This window comes from Antechinus flavipes, chromosome 3 (genome assembly GCF_016432865.1).
Source record: "Antechinus flavipes isolate AdamAnt ecotype Samford, QLD, Australia chromosome 3, AdamAnt_v2, whole genome shotgun sequence".
NCBI classification, from domain to species: Eukaryota; Metazoa; Chordata; class Mammalia; order Dasyuromorphia; family Dasyuridae; genus Antechinus; species Antechinus flavipes.
In genome coordinates this window covers 265,983,212-266,005,429 of record NC_067400.1, presented here as the reverse complement: position 1 = coordinate 266,005,429, position 22,218 = coordinate 265,983,212, and the positions used below count along the sequence as shown (strand labels likewise).

General features: G+C 34.6%; 1 protein-coding gene across 2 annotated transcripts in view; it reads left to right on the top strand.

Moving 5' to 3' along the window:
* LOC127553929 (cytochrome b-245 heavy chain) overlaps positions 1-22,218 on the top strand; it is a 41,119-nt gene that overhangs the window by 222 nt on the left and 18,679 nt on the right. The window contains exons 2-8 of one of the 2 annotated variants that reach the window (XM_051985045.1): positions 2,698-2,793; positions 4,429-4,539; positions 12,123-12,207; positions 12,915-13,069; positions 15,594-15,784; positions 19,644-19,773; positions 21,248-21,340. In XM_051985045.1, coding sequence (XP_051841005.1) covers positions 2,698-2,793; positions 4,429-4,539; positions 12,123-12,207; positions 12,915-13,069; positions 15,594-15,784; positions 19,644-19,773; positions 21,248-21,340 — 861 coding nt within the window. Of the gene's footprint in view, positions 1-156; positions 2,794-4,428; positions 4,540-12,122; positions 12,208-12,914; positions 13,070-15,593; positions 15,785-19,643; positions 19,774-21,247; positions 21,341-22,218 lie in introns of those variants that run through there. The other variant, XM_051985044.1, reaches the window with a different exon arrangement.

The following is a 22,218-nucleotide window of genomic DNA, read 5'->3' as shown; positions in this document are numbered from 1 at the left end:
ACATGTCTGTTAAAATACTATTTTCATCATTTTCATGGAAATAGAGTATTGGGAAAGAAAAATAATTTTTGTCTGTTTTTTAAAATATCTTTAAGTTATGCTGAGTGATTAAATTAACAGACTTTTCATGGTGGAAGAAAGCTACATTTCATGCTAATGAATCCAGATTCTGAATTTTTATGCTTTTTAGTGTCTCTATTGCTATTCATAGTGTGTTTATATTGTTATATATGTGCTTATATAAAAATAATGTCTACTTAAAATGTTTATCTGATTTCCCAAAGTAGTAGGGAACTCTCACTGAAATTTTGTTTCTCATATGAATCATACTAAAATATTCAAAATTCCTAGCTTCTTTCCCTTCCCCTCCTTTCCTTTTTGCTTTACTTTGTCTAAACTTAAAACAGAAGTTATCTATGATAAGCAAATTCAAATAAATTAGCCAGGCTGAATATATGGATAATAATAGCTGAAATTTATATAGCATGTGGGAAGTGAGGTTTGAACCCAAATTTTTCTGATTCTGTGTCCAGTACTCAAGTCATAACGCCAGCTTGCCAAAGGGAGTTTCTATAAGCCAAAGATTAGTTATACTATTTTTTATTCATTTTTAAATAGGAAGCATTCTTTCCTGTTCTATTTAAATCTGAAAATAATCCACTTCATCTTTTAAATGAGATTTAAAACTCCAATTACAAAAGAGAAAAGAAAAAAAAAAAGCAGATAGCTTCCTAGAAGAAGTGCAGGCTAGCATTTCTGCTTTTCCTTTTGGATGCTTTGTAAGCCAGTCAGACAAGTTAGGATCTCTAACAGATAAAAGCAGGTAAAACAAGTTTGCTGAGATCTTGGAATTGTACCTTCGATTTCTCTGTCTGCTGGATGGTCTTGACTATGAGTCACTTTCCTACCAGTCAGGTTCAGAAGAAACCTGGACATTCCCCTAAACATATCCCCCAAAGTGTTATTCATCCAAGTGACTTAAAGACCAGAGACAGAAGCGATAGTCACAGAAACAAATGGAAAAAAAAATTTAAGTGATTGACAACATGAGAAAAGGAGAAGTAGCTTTAAATATTTTTTAATTGTAAATGAAAACAAGTTTTTTTTTATAGTCTTTTGGTTTTTATGACCTTTTAGTCTTTCATGTTTTTTTATAGCCTTGCCAGATTAAAAGCAGAGCAGAACAACTCAGGGAACCTGATGCAAAGACTCCCTCATTATCAATGGTACCCCCTCCCACAGTGGGTCAATTCTGGACTGACCCTTATTCTGACCCAGGGCACCATCTCCTTTCCCACTGAGACTCTTGGGATCTCTTCATGCTCTCTACATCTTCTCTTCAAAAAGTAAATGCAGCATGTGGGAAAAGCCTATGGGACCTTGGAGAGAAAATGAAACAGCTTCTCTTTCTTTTCTCTCTTATTTTCTTCATGAACTGCTTAGACCAGACTCCACTTCCTCTTTAATGTAAGATCTGCCTCTGGATAAGAGAATATACAATGACTTTTTTTAACGTCTTAAAAGTTTGTATTTGAAAAAATAAAATTTTCTTAAGAATTAAATTTTTTTAAAATTTTATTTAATACTTACCTAAAGTCAGAGCCAGGGAAGAAAGAAGAAAATGGGAGTAAGTTAGAAGAATAAACAAACAAACCAATAGTAAAGGAAGTTGGACAAGCACAATTGAAATGACACTTATTACTTAGAGTGAAAAGTCATAAACAAATGAGTGCTTTTGATATTTAAGAAAGAAGAGAAAGAGAACAAGGAAATAAATGATTTACCTTCATGAAGTCCTTTTATTGTTGTTCAGTTGTACTTGACTCTTTGTGACCCCACAAAGGTTTCTTGGCAGATACTGGATTGGTTTGCCAATTCCTTCTCTAGCTCATTTTACATATAAGGAAACTGAGGCAAACAGGGCTAAATGGCTTGCCCAGGATCACACATCTAATTAGTGTCAGAACAAATTTGAATTCAAGGAGATGTGTCTTCAATCTATGCTGGCCTGGCAATCTATCCACTGGACTACTTAGCTGCCTCTATGTAGTGCTTTACAATGGACAAAATGCTTAGCATTTTGTTTTTCCCTTCAAAACAGCTATATAAAATAGGTGATACAGGTTTGAGAAATCCTTCTTTATAGATAGGAAAGAAAGAAAGAAAGAAAGAAAGAAAGAAAGAAAGAAAGAAAGAAAGAAAGAAAGAAAGAAAGAAAGAAAGAAAGAAAGAAAGAAAGAAAAAGAAAGAAAGAAAGAAAGAGACATTGTGCTAAGCCTTTTACAAATATTCTCTCATTTGGTCCTCCTAATAGCAACCAGGTAAGTACTATTATTATCCATATTTATATGTTTATGTGGCCTATGGACTTGCCCACAGTCAGTCAGCTCGACTATGAGATGGAGTTGGAATCTAGTTCTTCATCTTAGGTTCTCTATCCATTGTAATATTAGTTGAGGAAATTAAGGCTGAAAGAAGCTAAGGGCTTGCCTAGGGATATGTCATGTTTTAGTAATCTTGTTGGTACGGTTCCAGGATAGAGCTTGGGCTACCTTAGCTGTGCAGGACCTGGGATCCCTGAGCATCCTGATATGGTTGGCAGATAGTGGTCCTGAGGTGGAAATAACATTCTTCATGATATCTACCTTTATAATATACATAAAAACACTGTTTGACAAAATGCTCTGTTCTTTGCAGTTGGTGTGGCTGGGATTGAATGCCTTCCTCTTTGTGTGGTACTACCGAGTTTATGATGTTCCAGACAAATATTTTTATACACGCAAGCTTCTTGGGGTAAGTGTGAAGCCATCCTGCGTTCAAAGCCCCCATGCTATAGTCATTATTCAATATTCCTTTGGACTTTTTTCCTTAACCATCTTCTCCCACTCTGAGAAATTAATTTTTTAAAAAAATATATGAGTTCTTAGCATTTTTAGAAATATATGAGTTCTTAGCATTTTTTTTATATCATGGACCCTTTTAGCAGCTTCATGAAGCCTATGATTCCTCTCTTCAACACAATGATTTTAAATGCATAACAAAATTTAAAAGGTTAAAAAGGAAACAAATTATATTTAAATTCAGCTATAATATTTTTGAGGATCTCAGGTCAAGAATCTCTGTTTTAATATGAAATAGAGGAGGTATAATAATTATATAGAGTATGGCATCTTGAGAACTTTTAAAAAATGAGCTTTAGCATATGTGTTTCCCCTTGGGAAGACTTTCCTGTGTTCTGAAAGTTACATTTATATGACAGCAAATAATAACTGCCAAAAGTTGTCTTTTAATAATAATGATGAACTTGATGATATGAAAATAAGAATAATAAATTGTATTATTTACTATTGATAGAAAAATAGATCCCTTTTGGGTATGGCTGGACCTGAATTGATGGTTGATGGGTGAGACTGATGAATTCCTCTTTAGTATTCCCTTTATCATTTACTTTCCCTTTCAGTCCCTTCCTTTCTCTTCCTTTCACCAAGGAAAAAAAGTTCTTACTTTCTAAGATCTGCCCTTCTTGGTTCAGATCCAGAAAAATTCATTTTTTCCTTTCTCTTCTTTCTTCCCCACCATCACTAATACCTAGAACTTCCCATTGCCATATTCCATAGCTCTTTATAGCCTTCCAAAGTTATAATTGGTTAATCTGACAAATTAATAAAGGCAAATGAGGAAATCAAGGCCTCTAATTGTTTCCCAGAATACACAAGGGCAATTTAATAGTGATGTTCTATAGACAGGGACCATGGAAAGCCAATAGAATAAACATTTTGAGGAAGGTGGGATTTTGGAAACTCTTTAAATCTTATCCTATAAATGATTGTGATTTTTGTGTATGGGAGATCTGCTTTCAAACATCATTTTTTTTTTCCTTCCAAAAAAGTCATGAAGACTTTGAGATACTATCTAATTGGTTATACCCATATGAACAGCTTAAGATGGGGCTTAGGAATTGAGGGATGGGGAGAGAAGATGAAGGAAACACAATTTAGAATTATATTTTAGCTTCTTTTCTTCATTAGAAATAGAAATTATTCTTATTGTCTTAAGGAAGGGATTTAACGAACTGCTGATAGAATTTCTTGTTGAACAAAATGGTGGTTTAGGAAAGACTATTGGACTAATAGTCTTTTCCCAGCCTTCTCCCTCCCAGGTACTGTAGTTCTTTTAGTGCCCACAATCATAAGACAAAGCTGGTAATTCCAAAGAAAGGTTGCTAGCTTGATTAATAAGAATTTAGATTGAGTTAACCTAAATAAGCAAAAGGCCTTTAAAAAGGCCCTCCTTCATATCAAAAGATCAATTCTGAGTTAAATTGCCATAGGTTCATTGATTTACTCATTCTCAAAGCTTGACATTTATACTAAAAGAAAAAAAAAGCTGTTTCTGAAATTCATTCCAACCGTATGCGTTGCATTTTAGCCTGCCTTGGCCTTAGCAAGAGCTCCGGCTGCTTGCCTGAATTTTAACTGCCTGCTGATCCTGTTGCCTGTCTGCCGAAACTTGCTCTCCTTCCTCAGAGGCTCTAGTGCGGTAAGATGAAAAACAGACATTTATTGTATCTGAGTTACGCCTGTGCTATGAAGGAATCCTCTGACTTCCTTACATTTTTACATTTTCATATTTTAATGGCCCATTGCTCTTTCTTAGAAGTAAGCCAAATAAATGTCTCAGTAAATAAGTAAAGACATGGTTCCCACTTTCAGGAGACTGATGCTATAATTGGGAAAAATTATACTACCTAGCTACCCAGCTACACATATACAACACACATAAACATATATAGGCATAGTAATGTATGTATACATGCAAACACATACATACATACATGTGTATATCATATATGGTTTTATGTATGTGGCACATCTATGGACACACATAGAGAAAGAATATAAATGTATTCTCAGGTCAAAGGCACTAACAAACTGCAAAAGGCTTCCCAAAAAAGCCAGGATTTAAGTTCAATCTTGAAAGAAGTCAGTGAAAGGCAAGCTAATGAAAAGTCACAGAGTCTGAAGTTGGGGATAATAGTATGTAAGGAACATCAAGAACATCAATGTTACTTTAAATAAGAAAAAAATTTAAACACCAAAATCAAATTCTATATTTGGTCCTGGAGGTAATAGAGAGGCACTGAAATTTGTTGGAAGTTGGGAAGGATAGAAATCTGAGAAACCTTAGTTTTGGGAAAATGGTGTTGGCAGCTAAGCAGAAAACAGATTGTAATGGGATTGATTTGAGACTGCTGGACCCACCAGCTGTATCAGCAGACCAGACATAAGGATCTGAGGGTAATAGGGTAGTGGCCGAATGAGTAGAAAAAAGGTAACACACATACACACAGATACGTGTGTATTTATTTATTTTTTCCTGAAGGTAAAAAGACATCAGGAAAGGCTTTTTTTTTTAAAGCATAGGATATATAGGATTCCTTGTCTTAATTTTTTAAATCTTTTTTATGGTACAGTTCAGTTTCCATATTAAAGGATAAAATACCTACCAGAGACTCTTATCTTAATTTGTATTGTTTTCTGGGCAGTTTTTATAAACTATAAAGAAGAAGAGGAAATAACTATCTTACTCGTTTCTTTCATAATCCACCAGACCATTCCTCCTCAACTTCCCCCAAAAGAAGAACGTTGAGGAATAATTTGAAATGCTTTAAAAAAAGTTACAAAGTTTTTTTTGGATTATGTTTTGATCAGTTTTTTGGTTGTGACTAGTAAACCACATAATAGCAAGGATTGCCTTTTAAACTGAGAATCAACTACTCTGGACTCAGCACTTTGAACAAAGGAGAAACAATACATCCTTATTCTATAACTAGATGCAGTTTATATCTTACTAATAATATCTGTAATAAGTATCTACAGAGTTTCATCTCAACCTGTGGAAAAGTCATAGAATCACCACAAATTGTTGAAAGTCGAACTCACAAAGTGTTTAATAAGTGAGGGTTCAACAGATTTTTAAAGGTTACTCTGATGTGTGCATTTGTGTTTTTGTGTGTATATGTGGTAAATGCTTAACAACTTGTCCTCTCTAAAAAAATGCAAAAAACACATTTTTAAGTTTAATTAGATTACTAATATTTTTCTCTACCATTTTCTCAAATATAGAGCAGAGAGGTAACACATGCAACTATTGTGAATTGAAATTTAACAAGAAGGTAAACTGAGGCAATTCTTTGGGCAAGATAACATTTATTAATAGGAGCATGCTGCCTGCTAATGAATGAGTCAGTGGCTTGCCTCTATTTATGCTGAGGATCCCAAGCATATAGATAGCTCCCCTTTTATAGATTTATAGATATATTATAGAATAAAGAACAGAACATGACAGGTGACATCATGAAATTGAGGACAACATGATTGGTTGCAAAACTGAAGCCCAGAGTACAAGGTAATTGGTTGGAAGTTAGGTGATGGGGGCTAGTAACCATCTCCTTTCTTCTGTCATGAGACTAAGAAGTGCTTATTGTCTGAGGTCAAGGTGAGATAGTGGGCAAGACATTTGGACAACAGACCCTACATTCTTGAAGGATAGCTTGGTGATGTAAAAAATATCAAGTCTCTTCCCTTATGTTCGAACAAATCTCCCACGGTCAGTTAAATTCCTTGAGGCAAGAATAGATCGGTGATTAGTAGGTGAGCTGGATTTTTAAAATCAACCAAATACAAGTCAGCTGAATCTCTGAACCAAATTAAGAGACAAAAAGCCATGACTTAAGGAGTTACAGTTCAAAATCAGTGATAGGACAAAATCAATTATTTATAAATAGAATCAATAAGAAAATGATAACAGAATTGATCTTAACCATCTTACAATTCATGAGCCACAAGACCCACAAGATTCATGAATATAGTCAAAACTAGAATAAAAATGTAATTGGGAAATATTTAACAAGATAAATTAAAATGCAAAAAAATTAATATTACATTTTAAAATTAAGTCAATATGTATTTGTAGCAAAAATCTTTATGCATGGGTTAGTAGCCCCTTTTTCTATTTGAGCTTGATGCCACTTATCTAGACAATTGACAAAACAATAAATCAAGTCTTAATTTGTAAGTTTGATGCTTTATGAGGTATAAATGTTCACACTGAAAATTCAGCAATTGATTCTCTTAAACTCATTGAGTAGACAATCTACTCAACTCATCTTTGAAAATAGATTCTCCTTCCTGGTTCCCCTTCCTTACAACCTCATCTTCTTCTTTTTTTAACCTCTTTTGATAATTCTGCTAGAGGAAGTGAATAATGAGAAGCAAAGTTTTCATCAGGATAGTCTGTGAAGAAATCTCTATTACCCCATGGAACTAATTTGCAATCCCAGTGCATTGCAGTCAGGCTGTTATCTTCAGTTAGCAATCTGTTTGTGAAGGCAGGTATTGTTGCATTCTCTTTGTAATCAAGAATTAGGGAGGGAGAGAGAAGCACAGGGAGAGAAAGAGAGACAGAGACAGAGATAGAAAGAGCAGAAAGGGTTTAGACCTGTGAATTCCTTGCTATGGGGAATTCCCAGTATAGGTGGTATAGTATAGTATAGTATAGTATAGTATAGTATAGTATAGTATAGTATAGTATAGTATAGTATAGTATAGTATAGTACAGAGAGAGACAGACAGACAGACAGAGACAGAGAAACAGACAGACAGTATAAGGTGACATTTTTTTTAGTCCTAGAGAGTTGTCCAGAGAATCACTTTGTGATCATATAGCCAGTATATGTCAGAAGCTGCATTTGAACCTGATCTTCCTGGCTTTGAGTCTGGCTCTATATTGATTATGATGCTAATAAGAGCATGGTATCTTGGAACGAATATTGGCCTAGGAATCAGAACTCTGTTCTGCTTGGCTCTGCTGATAATTAGATTGTGACCCTGACAAAGGAATGTTATCTATCTGAGCCTCAGTTCCCCACTTTGTAAAATAGAGTAACAATAATTGCACTAAATGAGGGAGGCTTTCGGTATAATGTATTTTTAATGAAATGCTGTAGTGTGTGTCTTTTTAATCTTCTATTTAAAAAACATTGCATATCTATTGAATAGAAGTATAAATATTTTAATGAACTTCATTAGATTTTAAATTTAAAATTGTTGAACATTAAATTATTAGTATTCCTTTAAAAAACATCTAGAGGTCATTAAATAATTAGAAAAGTCATTTAATTCTTATTTCTCCCCTATGTGGATATTTTAGCATTATATATCTTAAATTGATGCTTTTCTATGAACAGTATCATAGCTCTGAACATGGAAAACATGCGTATAATGAATTTATGCCAAATTAAAATTTCCTCCAAATAAATTATCTGTCACCAGAAAAAAAATAATGAGGACAATGATATTTACCAGTGGTGATGGTAGTGGTGTGAGTAAGGCAATAGAAAAACTATAGATCTATGATGGACATAATTATTTTTCTTTAAATTCAGCAAGGAGATATCATTATCTTAACTCTTCAGTTAGCTAAGAAATTGACCTAAAAACAAGAGAAGAAAGAGTTTGATGTCTGTTGCTAGGGAACAATAGATCAATAGAGAAAGAGATACACACATATGCATGCTCGTATGATATTAATACAGATTGAGATGTCATATATTATATTTATACTTGCAAATATATTTTATATGTGTTCTATATATGTTCATATATATGCATATATAGAACATATGAATACACACACACATACACACACACATATATATATAATATATAATATATATATATACATATATATATAATATATATATATATACACACACACACACAAAAATGTTAGAGAAAATATTTCCTCACTTTTTTTGCCCCATCTAGTATTGTTTCATCAATATGGGAGCTCATGGTGAGGAAACTCCCTCTGCCATAGCATATCAACAACTGCCCTGCAACTTATAGCCTTAGAAAGTTGCCCAGAGGCCCTGAGAGGTTATATGAATTGCCCAGAGTTACACAATTAGTTGACTGAGGAGTAGGACTTGATCCTAGCTTCCTAAATTTGAAGCTAGCTATCTGCTATAGTGCACTATTATCCCATCTTTTGATCATATCTATATGAAATATTCAGTTTTATTCAACAAACCTATAATGACCTAAATGGCACAATCTTAACCTAGAGGAACTTACATTCTATTGGATGGAACCAAGGAGGAATAGGGGAAGAAGCAATTGTGCTATGGATGCAAGCATGTGTTCAGAAATCATGAGTAATAGCTTGCATGCTTGCATGCTTGAATGTTTGCATGCATATACTGCTTCAAGGTTTGCAAAGCTCTTGACATGTTTTCTCTTTTATTCCTTCATAACAACTGTTCTCCACTTTACAGATTAAAAACCAGAGATTTAGTGGCTTGTTCAGGTTCACAAAGCTAGTAGAAATGTGAAGGATGAGTCAAGTCCAAAGCTCTTATGTTCTATGCTGATGCAATTGCTCAGTGAGCAAAGGAGAGTCCGGATGTGATATTCTAAAAACACTTGTTGGGGAAGAGATCTCTTTCAGCTGGGAAGATGCAGGCTGACTACAGAAGTAATAGTCTAAGAGTGGTGTCTTGAAGAAAGCCAAGGAAAATAAGTATTTATTGAGCACCTACTATATGCCAGGCACTATGGCAAATGTTTTATAAATATGATCTCAAATATGGTTTTTAAAAGGCAGGAATAAGTCAGCCCTAGAGTATAGCTTGCAAAAAAAAAATGTAGAGATGAGGCATAGCTTGTCATTTTGAGGAGTCATGAGAAATGAAGTTGGAATTGCAGAGTGTACTGGATTGTGAAGGGCCTTAAATTCTGGGTTAATAAGATTTTATTTTGTCCCAGGAGTAACATGGTTTCCAACCCCCTTTAATAGGGAATCACCATCCTCCAACCTTCTTACCCCCTCTACCTACTGAAAGTTCATAGACTGGACAATGATAATGCTTGCTTTTTCCTTAGCAAGAATTATTTTGTCTCAAATTATTTTCTTTAGTTTAACAAGCATTTGTTGTCTCTTTGCCCATTCTATATACCCTAATTGAATAATGACAATAATAAAAATGCATAACAAGCATGCATCTTCTAGAAAAACAAATTCCCACATTGACCATGTCCAGAAATGTTTGTCTCACTCTAAATTTTAAAATCACTGTCTCACTGGCAGGAGGTGGGTAGCATGATTCATCTTCAGGCCTCTGTTCTCATGGTTTATCATTGCATTAGTCTAAGTTTTGAAGTCTTTCAAAATTGTTTTTCTCTCTTATGTTGTCACTGTGTAAATTATTCTATCTCTGCTCACTTCACAGCATCCATTTAAGGAGGTCTTCCCAGCTTCTTCTGAATGTTCATTTTATCATTTCTTGTATCATTGTGGTACAGTTTGGTTAGTCATTTCTTTTCTTTCTTTCTTTCTTTCTTTCTTTCTTTCTTTCTTTCTTTCTTCTTTCTTTCTTTCTTTCTTTCTTTCTTTCTTAGTCTTTTCTTTCTTTCTTTCTTTCTTTCTTTCTTTCTTTCTTTCTTTCTTTCTTTCTTTCTTTCTTTCTTTCTTTCTTTCTTTCTTTCTTTCTTTCTTTCTTTCTTTCTTTCTTTCTTTTTCTTTTTTGTGTGAGAAGCACTTGGGATTAAGGGACTTGCCCAGAGTCACATAGCTAGAAAGTGTTAAGTGTCTGAGGTCTGTTTGAATTCAGGTCCTTCTGACTCCAGGGCCGGTGCTCTATCCACTGTGCCCTCTAGCTGGTCCTAGTCATTTCTCAATAGGGAAGCACTTCTTAATTTCCAGTTTGGAACTACTGAAATAGTTTAGAAAGATAGTTTGAATGATGGCAATGTTGATGGACAGAAGAGATATTGGGGGAGGGAGAGAATTGATAGAACTTGGCAACTAAGGGATTAATGGAGTCACTTCTTCAGGATAAATATTCTTGTAGTCCTAGATCATAGTTTCCAGGCCTTCCAACACCCCAGTAGGTTCTCTCTATATATACTCTAATATGTCAAGTTTCTTCCTTATATGTATCTAGAGCTAGACACTTTGCTACTCACAATTCAGCCTTTTTCTGTAACTATTTTTGCCCACCTTGACATGCTATTGACTCATACTAAGTAAGCTTACTGCCCATTAAAGCCACCATTTTTTTTTCTCACACAGATTTTTCTAGCCATATCTAAAAGCAGTTGGTAGCATACAGAATAACATATTGGACTTAGAATCAGGAAGATCTAAGTTCAAATCAAGCCTTAGGAGCTATATGACTCTGAAAAACTCAATTTCTGTTTGCCCTAGTTTCTTAAACTGTAAAATGGGGATAATGACAAAATTGTTGTGAGAATCAAATGACATATGTTTGCAAAGTTCTTAGCCCAGTAAATGGCATCTAAAAAGCTCTTGACCAATGCTTATTTCCTTCCTTCCATATTTTCCTCAAATATTCTTCTCATTCCATGTGCTCCAGTGACTTATTTGTTGCTCACTTCTATTTTAAAGAAGCCATATCATAATGTCCAGAAAAAAAAAAAAAAAAAAAAAAAAGGAGAAACAGAAAGGGGATGACATAACACAGAGATAGCACCCTTATCCTCTGCAGTAACTTCCTGGTTCAGATCCCACTTTTTAGACCTGGAGAGTTGATCAAATTTTTTTCTGGTGGTAGGTTTTACAATTTCTAATCCCTTCTTGGAAGGCTTTCCAGTATTGAGCGTCTCCAAAAAGATGAAAAAAGGCAATATAGAAACATTAACTACATTTATCATTTGGTGTTCATACATTACTCTAAGTCGTGATGACAGAACAGTGAATGTAAAAAGGTGCTTAAACCTTAATGGAAATTTTAATTACAGAATAAGAGTAATCCTCCAATTGTATGTACCTAATCCTAGTGCCTAGGCACCTCAGTAGTTAAATTTATTATAGAAAAAAATTTAAAGTAAAATGTCAATTCAAATACATATGATATAAAAATTCAAGATATTAGTATGAAATATTCAGAATCACATTTTTAATCTCAGCCAGCGAACAAATAGATTGGTTCCCTAATCCAAATCACATTTATATAAATCTTCAGTTCCTTGGATACATTTCTATGTCACTACTTGAAACTTATGTTGATTTTTGTTTGTTTGTTTGTTTCTTGAATTTAGTGCTGTTCAACTCGTGTGCGAAGACAACTGGACCGGAACCTGACCTTTCATAAAATGGTGGCATGGATGATTGCCCTTCACACTAGTGAGATTTTTGAAAACCTTTTTAACTTTAGACTTTATGAAAGTGGGGCAGTAGATATTTTTCACATTCTTAAAAATATTTGATTAGTCTTTCAGGTCATAGGTAATGTCAGATCTAAGGTGATTACCCATAGTATTTCTTTCCCCAAATTACTCAACTTACTTTTTGCTATTCTATCATCAGATTTCCATTCCTTTAGCTTTTGAAAGAGTTTCCACTTTTAAGAGGGAAAGTCTCCCTGGGAAATGTCTAAGTTTAGGCCTCCCAAAGTCCTATCTGACTCACTATGGAAAATGAGAAAGTAGAGGATATAACTAATTGCTTTAAAAAATCAAGTATTATAGAGCTGGCAAGATCTGTTGAGCTCATAGGACCTTAGAATCATATTTAGAGACAGAATAAAAACCAGCAGCCATGTACCCAACTCTTTACTCCTAACCCTCAATTTTACTGGTGAGAAAACAGAAGGAGTTTAAATGATTTGCCCCAAATCACACAATTAGCAGCTCATTCTGGACTAGATTATCTTTTGTGGAGGACTTCTGGAGATCCTTCCCTTCCTCCCACTCCAGACATTCTCCATATGATGTAGTTAAGGGTTACTTTTGGGTATCTATCCTAACAGGAATTTACAAAATATTCACCCAGTTGTTTTCAGTTTTTGTTTATTTTTAATGTGTTTTTCTCTTTTCTTCTGCCCTCCTTAGCGATTCATACTATTGCTCATCTCTTTAATGTGGAGTGGCTGGTGAATGCAAAATCCAGAATTAACTCTGATAATTATTCAATTGCCCTCTCAGTCTTTGCTGATGACCCATCTCTTGGCCAAACTTATATTAATTTTGTTGAAAAACCATATAAGGTAAGTGTACTTCTGCCCTGACTAATGTTTATGAGCCTAGTTGATTGGTATTCAGTATTGGGTACCAGAATATATAGTATTCTGGAGAAGAAAAAGAGCATCTCATTGTTTCTTACCTAGAGAGCAAGAGTAGAATATGGTAAAGACTCAGAGGGACATGTATGCATATATTAAAAATAATTAGGGCGGTGTGTGTGTGTGTGTGTGTGTGTGTGTGTGTGTGTGTGAATTCTTGAGGGGCTGGATGGGAAGGTGGGCAGGGACAAATCATTATTCTCTCTGAATCTGTTAGGGGGATAAAGCTCAAAATTGTATAATGGGAAAGGCCTGTTGTTGTGATTACCACTTAAGAAGAGAATTGACCAAAATACATTTGAAAAAATCAAACTAGCTCTTTGTTTCAATTCAAGAAAAATTCAGCTAGAAAGAATATCAGCTGCCTCCAGGGTAGATGCCAATTTGTATTTTTTCATTGTTAAACTCAAAATAAAAAGACTTGCTTCTTAGCTACAGAAGACTTTTTCTCTTTTCTTCTCTTTCTTTACCCTTTTCTTCTTTCCCCCTCTTTTTTTTTCTTTTTGGAGTCTCTTTCAGGAAGTGATCAGTAGATTGTTTCAATTTCTATTTTATCCTCTGGTTCTAGACTGTCAGAACAGTTTTCCTTGATAATTTCTTGAAAGGTGATGTCTAGGCTTTTTTTTTATCATGACTTTCAGATAGAATATTTTAAAATTTTCTCTCTTATTTTCAATGAGATATTTCACATTTTTTTTTAGTTTTGCTTGATTTCTCATAAAGTCATTAGCTTTCATTTGTTCAATTCTTTTTTTTAAGAAATGATTTTTCTCAATGAACTTTGTACCTCCTTTCCCAATTGGCCAATTTTGCTTTTTTTTTTAAGGCATTCATCTTCTCATTAGCTTTTTATATCTCCTTTTGCACTTCTCTCAATTCTTTCCCTAATTTTTCCTCTACCTCTCTTTATTATTAAAATCCCTTTTGAGCTCTTCCATGGCCTGAGCCTAATTCTCATTTTTCCTGGAGGTTTTAGATGTAGGAGCTTTGACTTTGTTATCTTCTTCTGAGAGTATGTTTTGATCTTTCTCATCACCATAATAACTTTCAATGGTCAGAAGCTTTTTCGTTTTCTGCTCTTTTTCTCAGCCTGTTACTAGTTTTCAATTCTTTGTTAAAGGAGGATTCTGTTTCCAGGGTGAACTGTTCACTGTCCCAAACTTCAGGGGTTTTGTACAGGTGTTTTCAGAGATCTTTCTAAGGACTTAACCACAAGCCTTCCTTTCCAGTGGTTCTCAAAGTCTGGTCCAGAGCATCCTCGGAATCTCTGAAATACTTTCAGAGAGTCTATAAATTCATAATTGGCTTTTATTTTTAATGTGATCAATATCTATAACTATAACCTACATAAACAAAAATTCTTTGGACAGATCCTCAATCATTTTTAATAGGATAAAGATATTGGGAACAAAAGTTTGAGGACCACTGTGAGTCCTTTCTGTTCTGGAGCTGTTAGAAGTGTCCCTGTCTCACTGTAGCTGTAAGAATTAGTGTTCTGAATCAACAGAGTTGGTCTTTACAGATTCTTAGGCCCTGGGATTGGAGCCCTTTGAATGGACAGCACATCAGACTCCTACCTTGTTGCCACAGACTCTCTCCATTGACCTTGCTCCTGGTATCCCTGGGGCTGAGAAGTCCAGAAGCCTCTAACATTACTGCTTATTCAGGGGCCCACCTTACTGATGATGGGGTCCAACCAAGGCTGAGCTGGGGCAAGAGCTGCGCTGGTGCAGCCTATTCTGCGATTACACACTAGGCTCCCACCTTTGTCCACAGACCTTTCCTGATGATCTTGTAAATTCTTTTCGGTTGAAAATTATTCTATTCCAGCTTTTAGAATGTGCTGACATTCTAAAATTTGTTTAAAGTCATTATTTAAAGTAATTTGGAGTGATTTGGGGGAAAGGTTGAGCTAGTTCCTACCTTTATTTCATCATGAGTCTGCCTCACTCCTAGATTCATTCTTTTATTTTATTTTGTTCTTCCTTTTTCTTCCTTTCCTTTCTCTCTTTCTCTCTCTCTTTATTTTTCTCTTTTTTATTTGTTTCTCTTGTATACTTCCTTTATTTTTTTCCTCCTTCCTTTTCCCTTTGTATCCCTTTCTTTTTTCTTTGTCATTCTTTCTTTTTTCTTTCCTTCCTTCTCCTTCCTTTCTTCCTTTCCTTTCCTTCCTTTTTCTTCCATTTCTTCCTTCTTTCCTTCCTTTCCTTCCTCCCTCCCTCTCTCTCTCCCTCTTTCCCTCCTTCCCTTCCTTCCTTCCTTCCTTCCTTCCTTCTTTCCTTCCTTCCTTCTCTCCTTTCTTCTAGGACTTAAAAAGGAAAGAAATAGAAAATAGTTTCTGGAGTGTCTCACCTTGGACTATATCTCAGTAATAATTTTCAACACAGCTGCCTCCTCATTATTTTTGCTAACATACAACTACATTTTATTTTCTCCATATATTTTATAGAATCCTGAAGGTGCTCTGTATGTGGCTTTCACTTACCTAGCCGGCCTCACTGGAGTTATTATTACATTGTGCCTCATATTGATCATAACATCCTCAACCAAAACAATTCGGAGGTCTTATTTTGAAGTTTTTTGGTTCACTCATCACCTCTTTGTTATCTTCTTCATTGGCCTTGCCATCCATGGAGCTGGGTGAGTAATGAACTAGACATAATGCTAATGAATGTTTGAGAATTATTTGTTTGAATATTTATGGCAAAGGATAGCAAGAACACTGCTGAGCTGGACAAAAATGGAATCAACTGAACAACAATAATTAAGAAATTCTTTGGCTAATTCTTTCAAGATGGTAATTTCCCTATATTTATTAAATCATACATTCTGAGCACATGAATATGTATAAAATAGGGCTAGTAGAACTTATTTTACCTACTTTTCAGGGTTGTGAGGGACATATTTATAGACTTAAACTGTCACATAAATGAGATTATTATTGATGAAGCTTGAAATTCAATTTTTAATATATTAAATAATTAGCATGCTCAAAAGTATCTACTAGTTATTGAGCATTTCAAGATGAAAAAAAACTATCTTCCCTTAAGGAGATTACAATCTAATAACAATCCAACTTCTGATTCATTCCTTTTCATATTTTAGCACGTATGGAGATGACTTATTTCAAACTTAACTACAGAGCTGACTAAATGAATATTTTTGCAAGTTAAGAAAGTATTGGTTGGGAGTCTAGGAGACAATGACTGTGCTCTATCTTTTTCAACAAGAGTTAAAGTTTAGTGTCCATAAATTTGATTTCTAATTAGAAGTCCTTCTTATAAAAGCTTCCTTTCTGCTACTACCCTCCCCCCTTAAACTCAGTTTTTAACTGAGAGTCACTCATTCACCCCCAAAGAAAGAATTGTTTTGAGACCACCTCGGTGGGTGGCTACTGTTACATTATGGGAGGATGAGGGAAAGAACATGTGCTCCTTGTTTCTATATACAGTCAGATGGACTTTGTATAAAGTCTGTCCAGAAAAAGCATGACCAAGGGTGTGGAAAGGAGAAGGAAAAAAAGAGGAAGGGAGAAAGGGTGAGGGATGTAAGGATTAGGCAATTGTTTCCTATGGACAGTCTCCCTTAGTGCTCCCTGGCTAAGGCAACTAGGGTAAAGCTGCCTCAAAGTGGAACTGGCTATCTTACAAGTTATTGACTTCCCCATAATTAAAAGCCTTAGATAGAATTGATTCACACAAAAATATCAGAAATAGAATTCTCATTAAAGACCATGTAGGCAGGGACAGCTAGTTGCTGCAGTGGATAGAATGTGAGCCCTGAAGTCAGAAGGTCCTGAGTTCAAATCCAGCCTCAGAACACAATGCGTCCTAGCTGTATGACCCTGGGCAAGTCACTTAACCCCAATTGCCTCAGGAAAAAATAATTTTTTTTTAAAAAAGACCATGTAGGCAAACCTTCTAATTTTGTAGATGAGGAAATTGAGACCTAGACAGGAATGGGGGGATGGCAAAGGAATTTACTAAGGTTAAGAGTTATATCTGGGTCTAAAAGCTGAGTTTGCCTCATTCTTATGGCTGATGCTCTTTTCATTACAGTGTCTAGAAGTAGACTGGGTTGACCACTCATCTGGAATGTCATAGAAGAGATTCATTATTAAGATATGAATTGGACTAAATGGTCTTTGAGATCCCTTATAAGGAAATGTCTAAGAATTCCTTCTCCTCTTTACCTTAGAAGGAACATTGATGAATAGATGTATATAGAAACTCAGATTTCTTATCAGAATCTCATAAATGATAGAATAGACCATAAAAATTGCTATCTAGAAATTCTACTTCAGAAAACAAATGAATTTATCTTAGCTGTGAATAAAAATAATCCCCTTGTAATTGAGAATATTTACAGTCAATTCTTTGTTCATTGTCATTCTGTTATTCAGTTTTGGAATCTGAGTGTTATATTCAGCTTTTTACTTTCCTTCAGCCTCCATACCCAAACAATAAACAGATATTGATATATACCTCAACAACATCTCCAGCATCCATCTCCTCCTCTCCACTCACACATCTTGGTTCAGGCTTTTATCATGTTGTCTAGACTACTGCTCTAGCTTGCTAATTGGTTTTCCTCCATCCAGATCTCTTTTTCTCTAATCTTCTCTAATCCAAACCCCAACTACCAAAGGGAAAATATTAAACCATAGGTCTAGTTATTCTACTCTGTTCAAAAATCTTCATTGATTCCCTATTGCTGATGTGATCAAATACAAAATGTGTCATTTAATAAATCCCTTTATGATCTGGCTCCAGTCTATCTTTATGAGCTTATATATTATCCCTCTCAGTATACTATACATTCTAGCCAACTAGCATACTGGTTGTCTCTCATACAGGATATCCATACTCCCACTGTTATTACATCCTTGACCATTCCAGGTCAAGAATGTACTCCTTCTATGTACTCATTCTATCTTCATATTGGCCCATTAATATCCTATCCCTAATTTCCTTCAAAACTCAACTCAAGGTCACCTTCTATGTGAAATTTCTCTTAATTTTTCTCAACTGCTATTCCTAAACTAAATATTATCTCAGTGTCTTCCATGTCTTACCTTTTTTTTTTTTTTAAATAGAGCTATGATTCATGGTTCTAAGGACCTTTCACTGAAAAGCTCCCTCTTACAATCATATCAGCCCTTGCTCTGAAATCCATAATCTTAGTTGTTTGGAATGCAGGGAAAACAAGTGCTTTTTCTTCAGAATCACACAATTAGTATGTCTCAGATTCTAGTCTTGAACCAAAGTCCTCCTGATTCTGAAGTTACCTTGATACTATCCTATGCTTTTCTTGAAATGTACTAGGAACTAAATGAATGCTTTCTTTGTTGTTCAATTAGTGATATTGAAGGCAAAATAATGACAAATAATAAATCTATCTTTTATTTATATGCATAATGGATCATGTTGTAATGGAAATAACGCTTTACTTATTTTTTTCTCTAAATGTTAAAATGTTATCACTTTTTAGCTACATAATATTGGACATTTTTTCAAAAATCTCTCTCTTCAATTTCCTCACCCATAAAATAGTACGATAACACATATATTGGCTATGTCATAGGCTTGCTGTGGGAGCTAATATAACTGAAAGTCCTTTGTAAACTAAAATTCTCTTTGCAAATATAAATTATTGTCATTGATAAACTAGGAGTCAGACTTTCAAACTTTTTTTTTTTTTCGAGGACACAGTAGCCACTGTTTGTATTTGATCTTTTATCTTGTATCTACTTTCTCCATCTCAATTGTATCTCCCTGATATTATTTATCAGTTGCTTTTTACAGGCAAGTCACTATGCATCTTAGGGACCTAGCCTTTTATGGGCCCCTGAGAATCAGAAATTGCTATGAATGCTTTTAAAGAGTACTTAAAAAAAAAGAGGAGTCTTCATTTCCTTAAAGTTTTATGTTCTTAAAATAACCCCAGTATTTCCAGTTTGATTAAGTTTTTAATGTTAATTTTTATAGGAAGATCAGATCTTTCTAAAGAGACTTAGAACTAATATAAGTTGCTTTGGGGCTATTGTTTATTAGTTATTTAAAAACAAAAATGATTTTAGGGAAACAAAACTAACAGGGAGGGGAAGAACTCATTTCCCCCTTTAGTAAAAAGATTTGTTTTATTTTGCAATCTTAGAATTACCCACCATAAGTAACATATTTTCAGATATTTCCAGGGCCATAGTACATGTTTTTCCAATCATGGAATGTTTGTATCATTTCCCCTTTTGCTAATCTATCTTTTGCAGAATCTGGTTATTTTGCTAATCAAAATTTCACAGTTCTGAAATTATATAAAAATATATCTTGAATATATATATATACACACACACACACACATATTCAAGGTATCCCTTAGAAAAGAAAGAAATAGCTGTCACATTTAAAGTTTACTCAGAATGATTAAAAACAAAATTAATTTCCTTTCTATAAATTAATCTGATTCTCTTTCTTCTTTGCTTTCTATATTTCCACAATAGGAGAATTGTTCGTGGACAGACAAATGAAAGTTTGGAAGAGCACAACCCTAGATTGTGCCATAAGAACATCTCCTTTTGGGGAACTAAAGGAAATTGTCCTATCCCTCAATTTGCTGGCAACCCTCCAATGGTATAACTAATTGTGTCTTCATTAGCATCTTATTAATGAAAGTATATTATTATTATTGTTCACCAAATCTTAATATTCTATAAGTTTTTTCCTTGATTTAATATTTTCTTGATTTAATTTCTTGATTTCTTGTTTCTGGAGGATTGTAAGATTTTAAAGTTAAAAGAAACTATATATTTCATCTAATCCAATGTTTTCATTTTATGAATGAGGAAGCTGTTTAGGTTGAATATATGACTTGCTTATGATCTCACAGAAAATAAATAGCAGAGTTCCAATCCGGGTCTTCACCCTAAATTCAATGTCTTGGCTTCCATATCTTTTAACAAGGATTTGTGTCATTTCAGAAACTACAGCCTCTTAATGGTGTCTAAGATGGACCTACCTTATAACTTTAGTCAAAAGTGATACTGAGACTAGAGTATCTTAGGGGCTACTAATTGAGAGAAAAAATTCAATTCAATCCACTGCAATACATTTTAACTGAATATTTAATCAGGGCACTGTGCTTTTTGCTGTCAGAAGAAGCTATCATTTTACTCAGGCTTTGCCCCTATTAAAGAAGCACATTGCAAACCTTATATCATATTAGAGTAACAGCTACCAATATTGCACCAGATTTGTAGTCTTGCAATCACAGCATGGATTCTGTAGCTGTGGTAAAGCAACTGCAATTGTTGCATTAAATATATGGTGCTGTTGAAATGTTAGTCTTTAGGGAAATACTCCTGTAACCAAACAAGTGTCCAATATAATTGCTACAATTGCAATTGTGACACAGAGGAAATTCCGCTCTTCTAAGGAGTTCTGCTTGGAAAGTTTCACATTATTAATGGAGTTCCTCAATTTAGATTGGGAAAACATTCATTTTAAATGCAGACTGTCTCAGTCAAATCATAGAGTGATTCAGGACATATGGAGTCACCAAGGATTTGTTGATTAAGGAAGTTAGTATAATGGAGGTCGTTTCTAGGTGGCTTAGTGAATGAAATACTTGGAGGTAAGAAGGGAAGCCAGATGACATAGTGTATAGATCCAACCTCAGGTACTTATTCACTGTGTGACCCTGGACAATTCACTTAACCCTATTTACCTCAGTTTCCTGGAGAAGGAAATGGCGATTACTCTAGCATCTTTGCCAAGAAAACCCCAAAGGGGTTGCAAAGAGTCAGATATGACTTGAAAAATGACTGAACAGCAACATGGAATTAGGAAGACCTGAATTTAAATCCTGCCTTAACACTTACTAGCTATGTGACCCTGGGCAAACTACTTGCCCTCTACCTGCCTATAAAATGGGGTAATAATAATAATATCTACCTCCTGGAATTGCTGTGGATATCAAATAAGACAATATTTGTAAAGTGCTTTGCAAAACTATTAGACTATTAGGCTTTCCTTGTTAGTAACTATAATCTTCCAATCATAGTCTCTATGTGTCTCAGAACCATTCTGGTCTTTGCTCTGTTAACAGACTTGGAAATGGATTGTGGGTCCCATGTTCCTGTATTTTTGTGAGAGGTTGGTGCGATTTTGGAGGTCACAGCAGAAGGTTGTCATCACTAAGGTAACCTTTGAAATGTTTAAAACCCTTTCTATAACTGTTTCTAAAATCTTTGGAACATGAGCAGTCAGAATATCTAAGAGCATGTGCTCTGTATTATCTGCCACTTGATTTAGTTACTGAGACTGTTTTAATAGCTTTCAAGACTTTTAATGAAAAGCATCTAGAGAGTATATAGTTCATCTGGGTTCAGTTGTCTTGATGATCAAATAAGAGGGACATAGCAAACTCTCCTTTCCCTCCTTCTGCAACTGTGGAATTGAATTTTTGAAGAAACTATTTCATAAACTTGAAACTGCTTTATAAATGTGAATTATTATTATTATTATTCAATCTAAAAAATTTTAAAACATTACAAGATCAATACAGCAAAGAGGGAAGGGGGTAGACAAGAGTGGAGAGACAAAAAGAACTCTGATATGTAAAAATACAGTGAGCACTAATAATTTAGCTTTCCAAAGGACCAGGGTAAGACTGATTTTTGTCAGTGATTTTTCCCATCTTTTCCACTTCCTTTTTTTTCTTTACAATGGATATTTGCAAGTTCCACAATGAACAAAACACCAAAATTTTTCTTCTTTGTTTTCCCTTGAAACCTATTTCTTCTTTTTTTTTTTTAACTTTTTATTGACAGAACCCATGCCAGGGTAATTTTTTTACAGCATTATCCCTTGCATGCAACCTATTTCTTAAGCTGTATGAACGATTGAGACCAATTGTCATGTCTTGGGTTATAGCCAGTTCCCACAGTTCTCCTCCTATTTTGTTTACATTATTTATAAAACAGGACACCAAGAGATCCACAAAAATATCTGCCATAAATATCCTCTCACTAGGACAAAACAGACTGGTTCAGAATATCTGTCTTTTAAAAATAATTC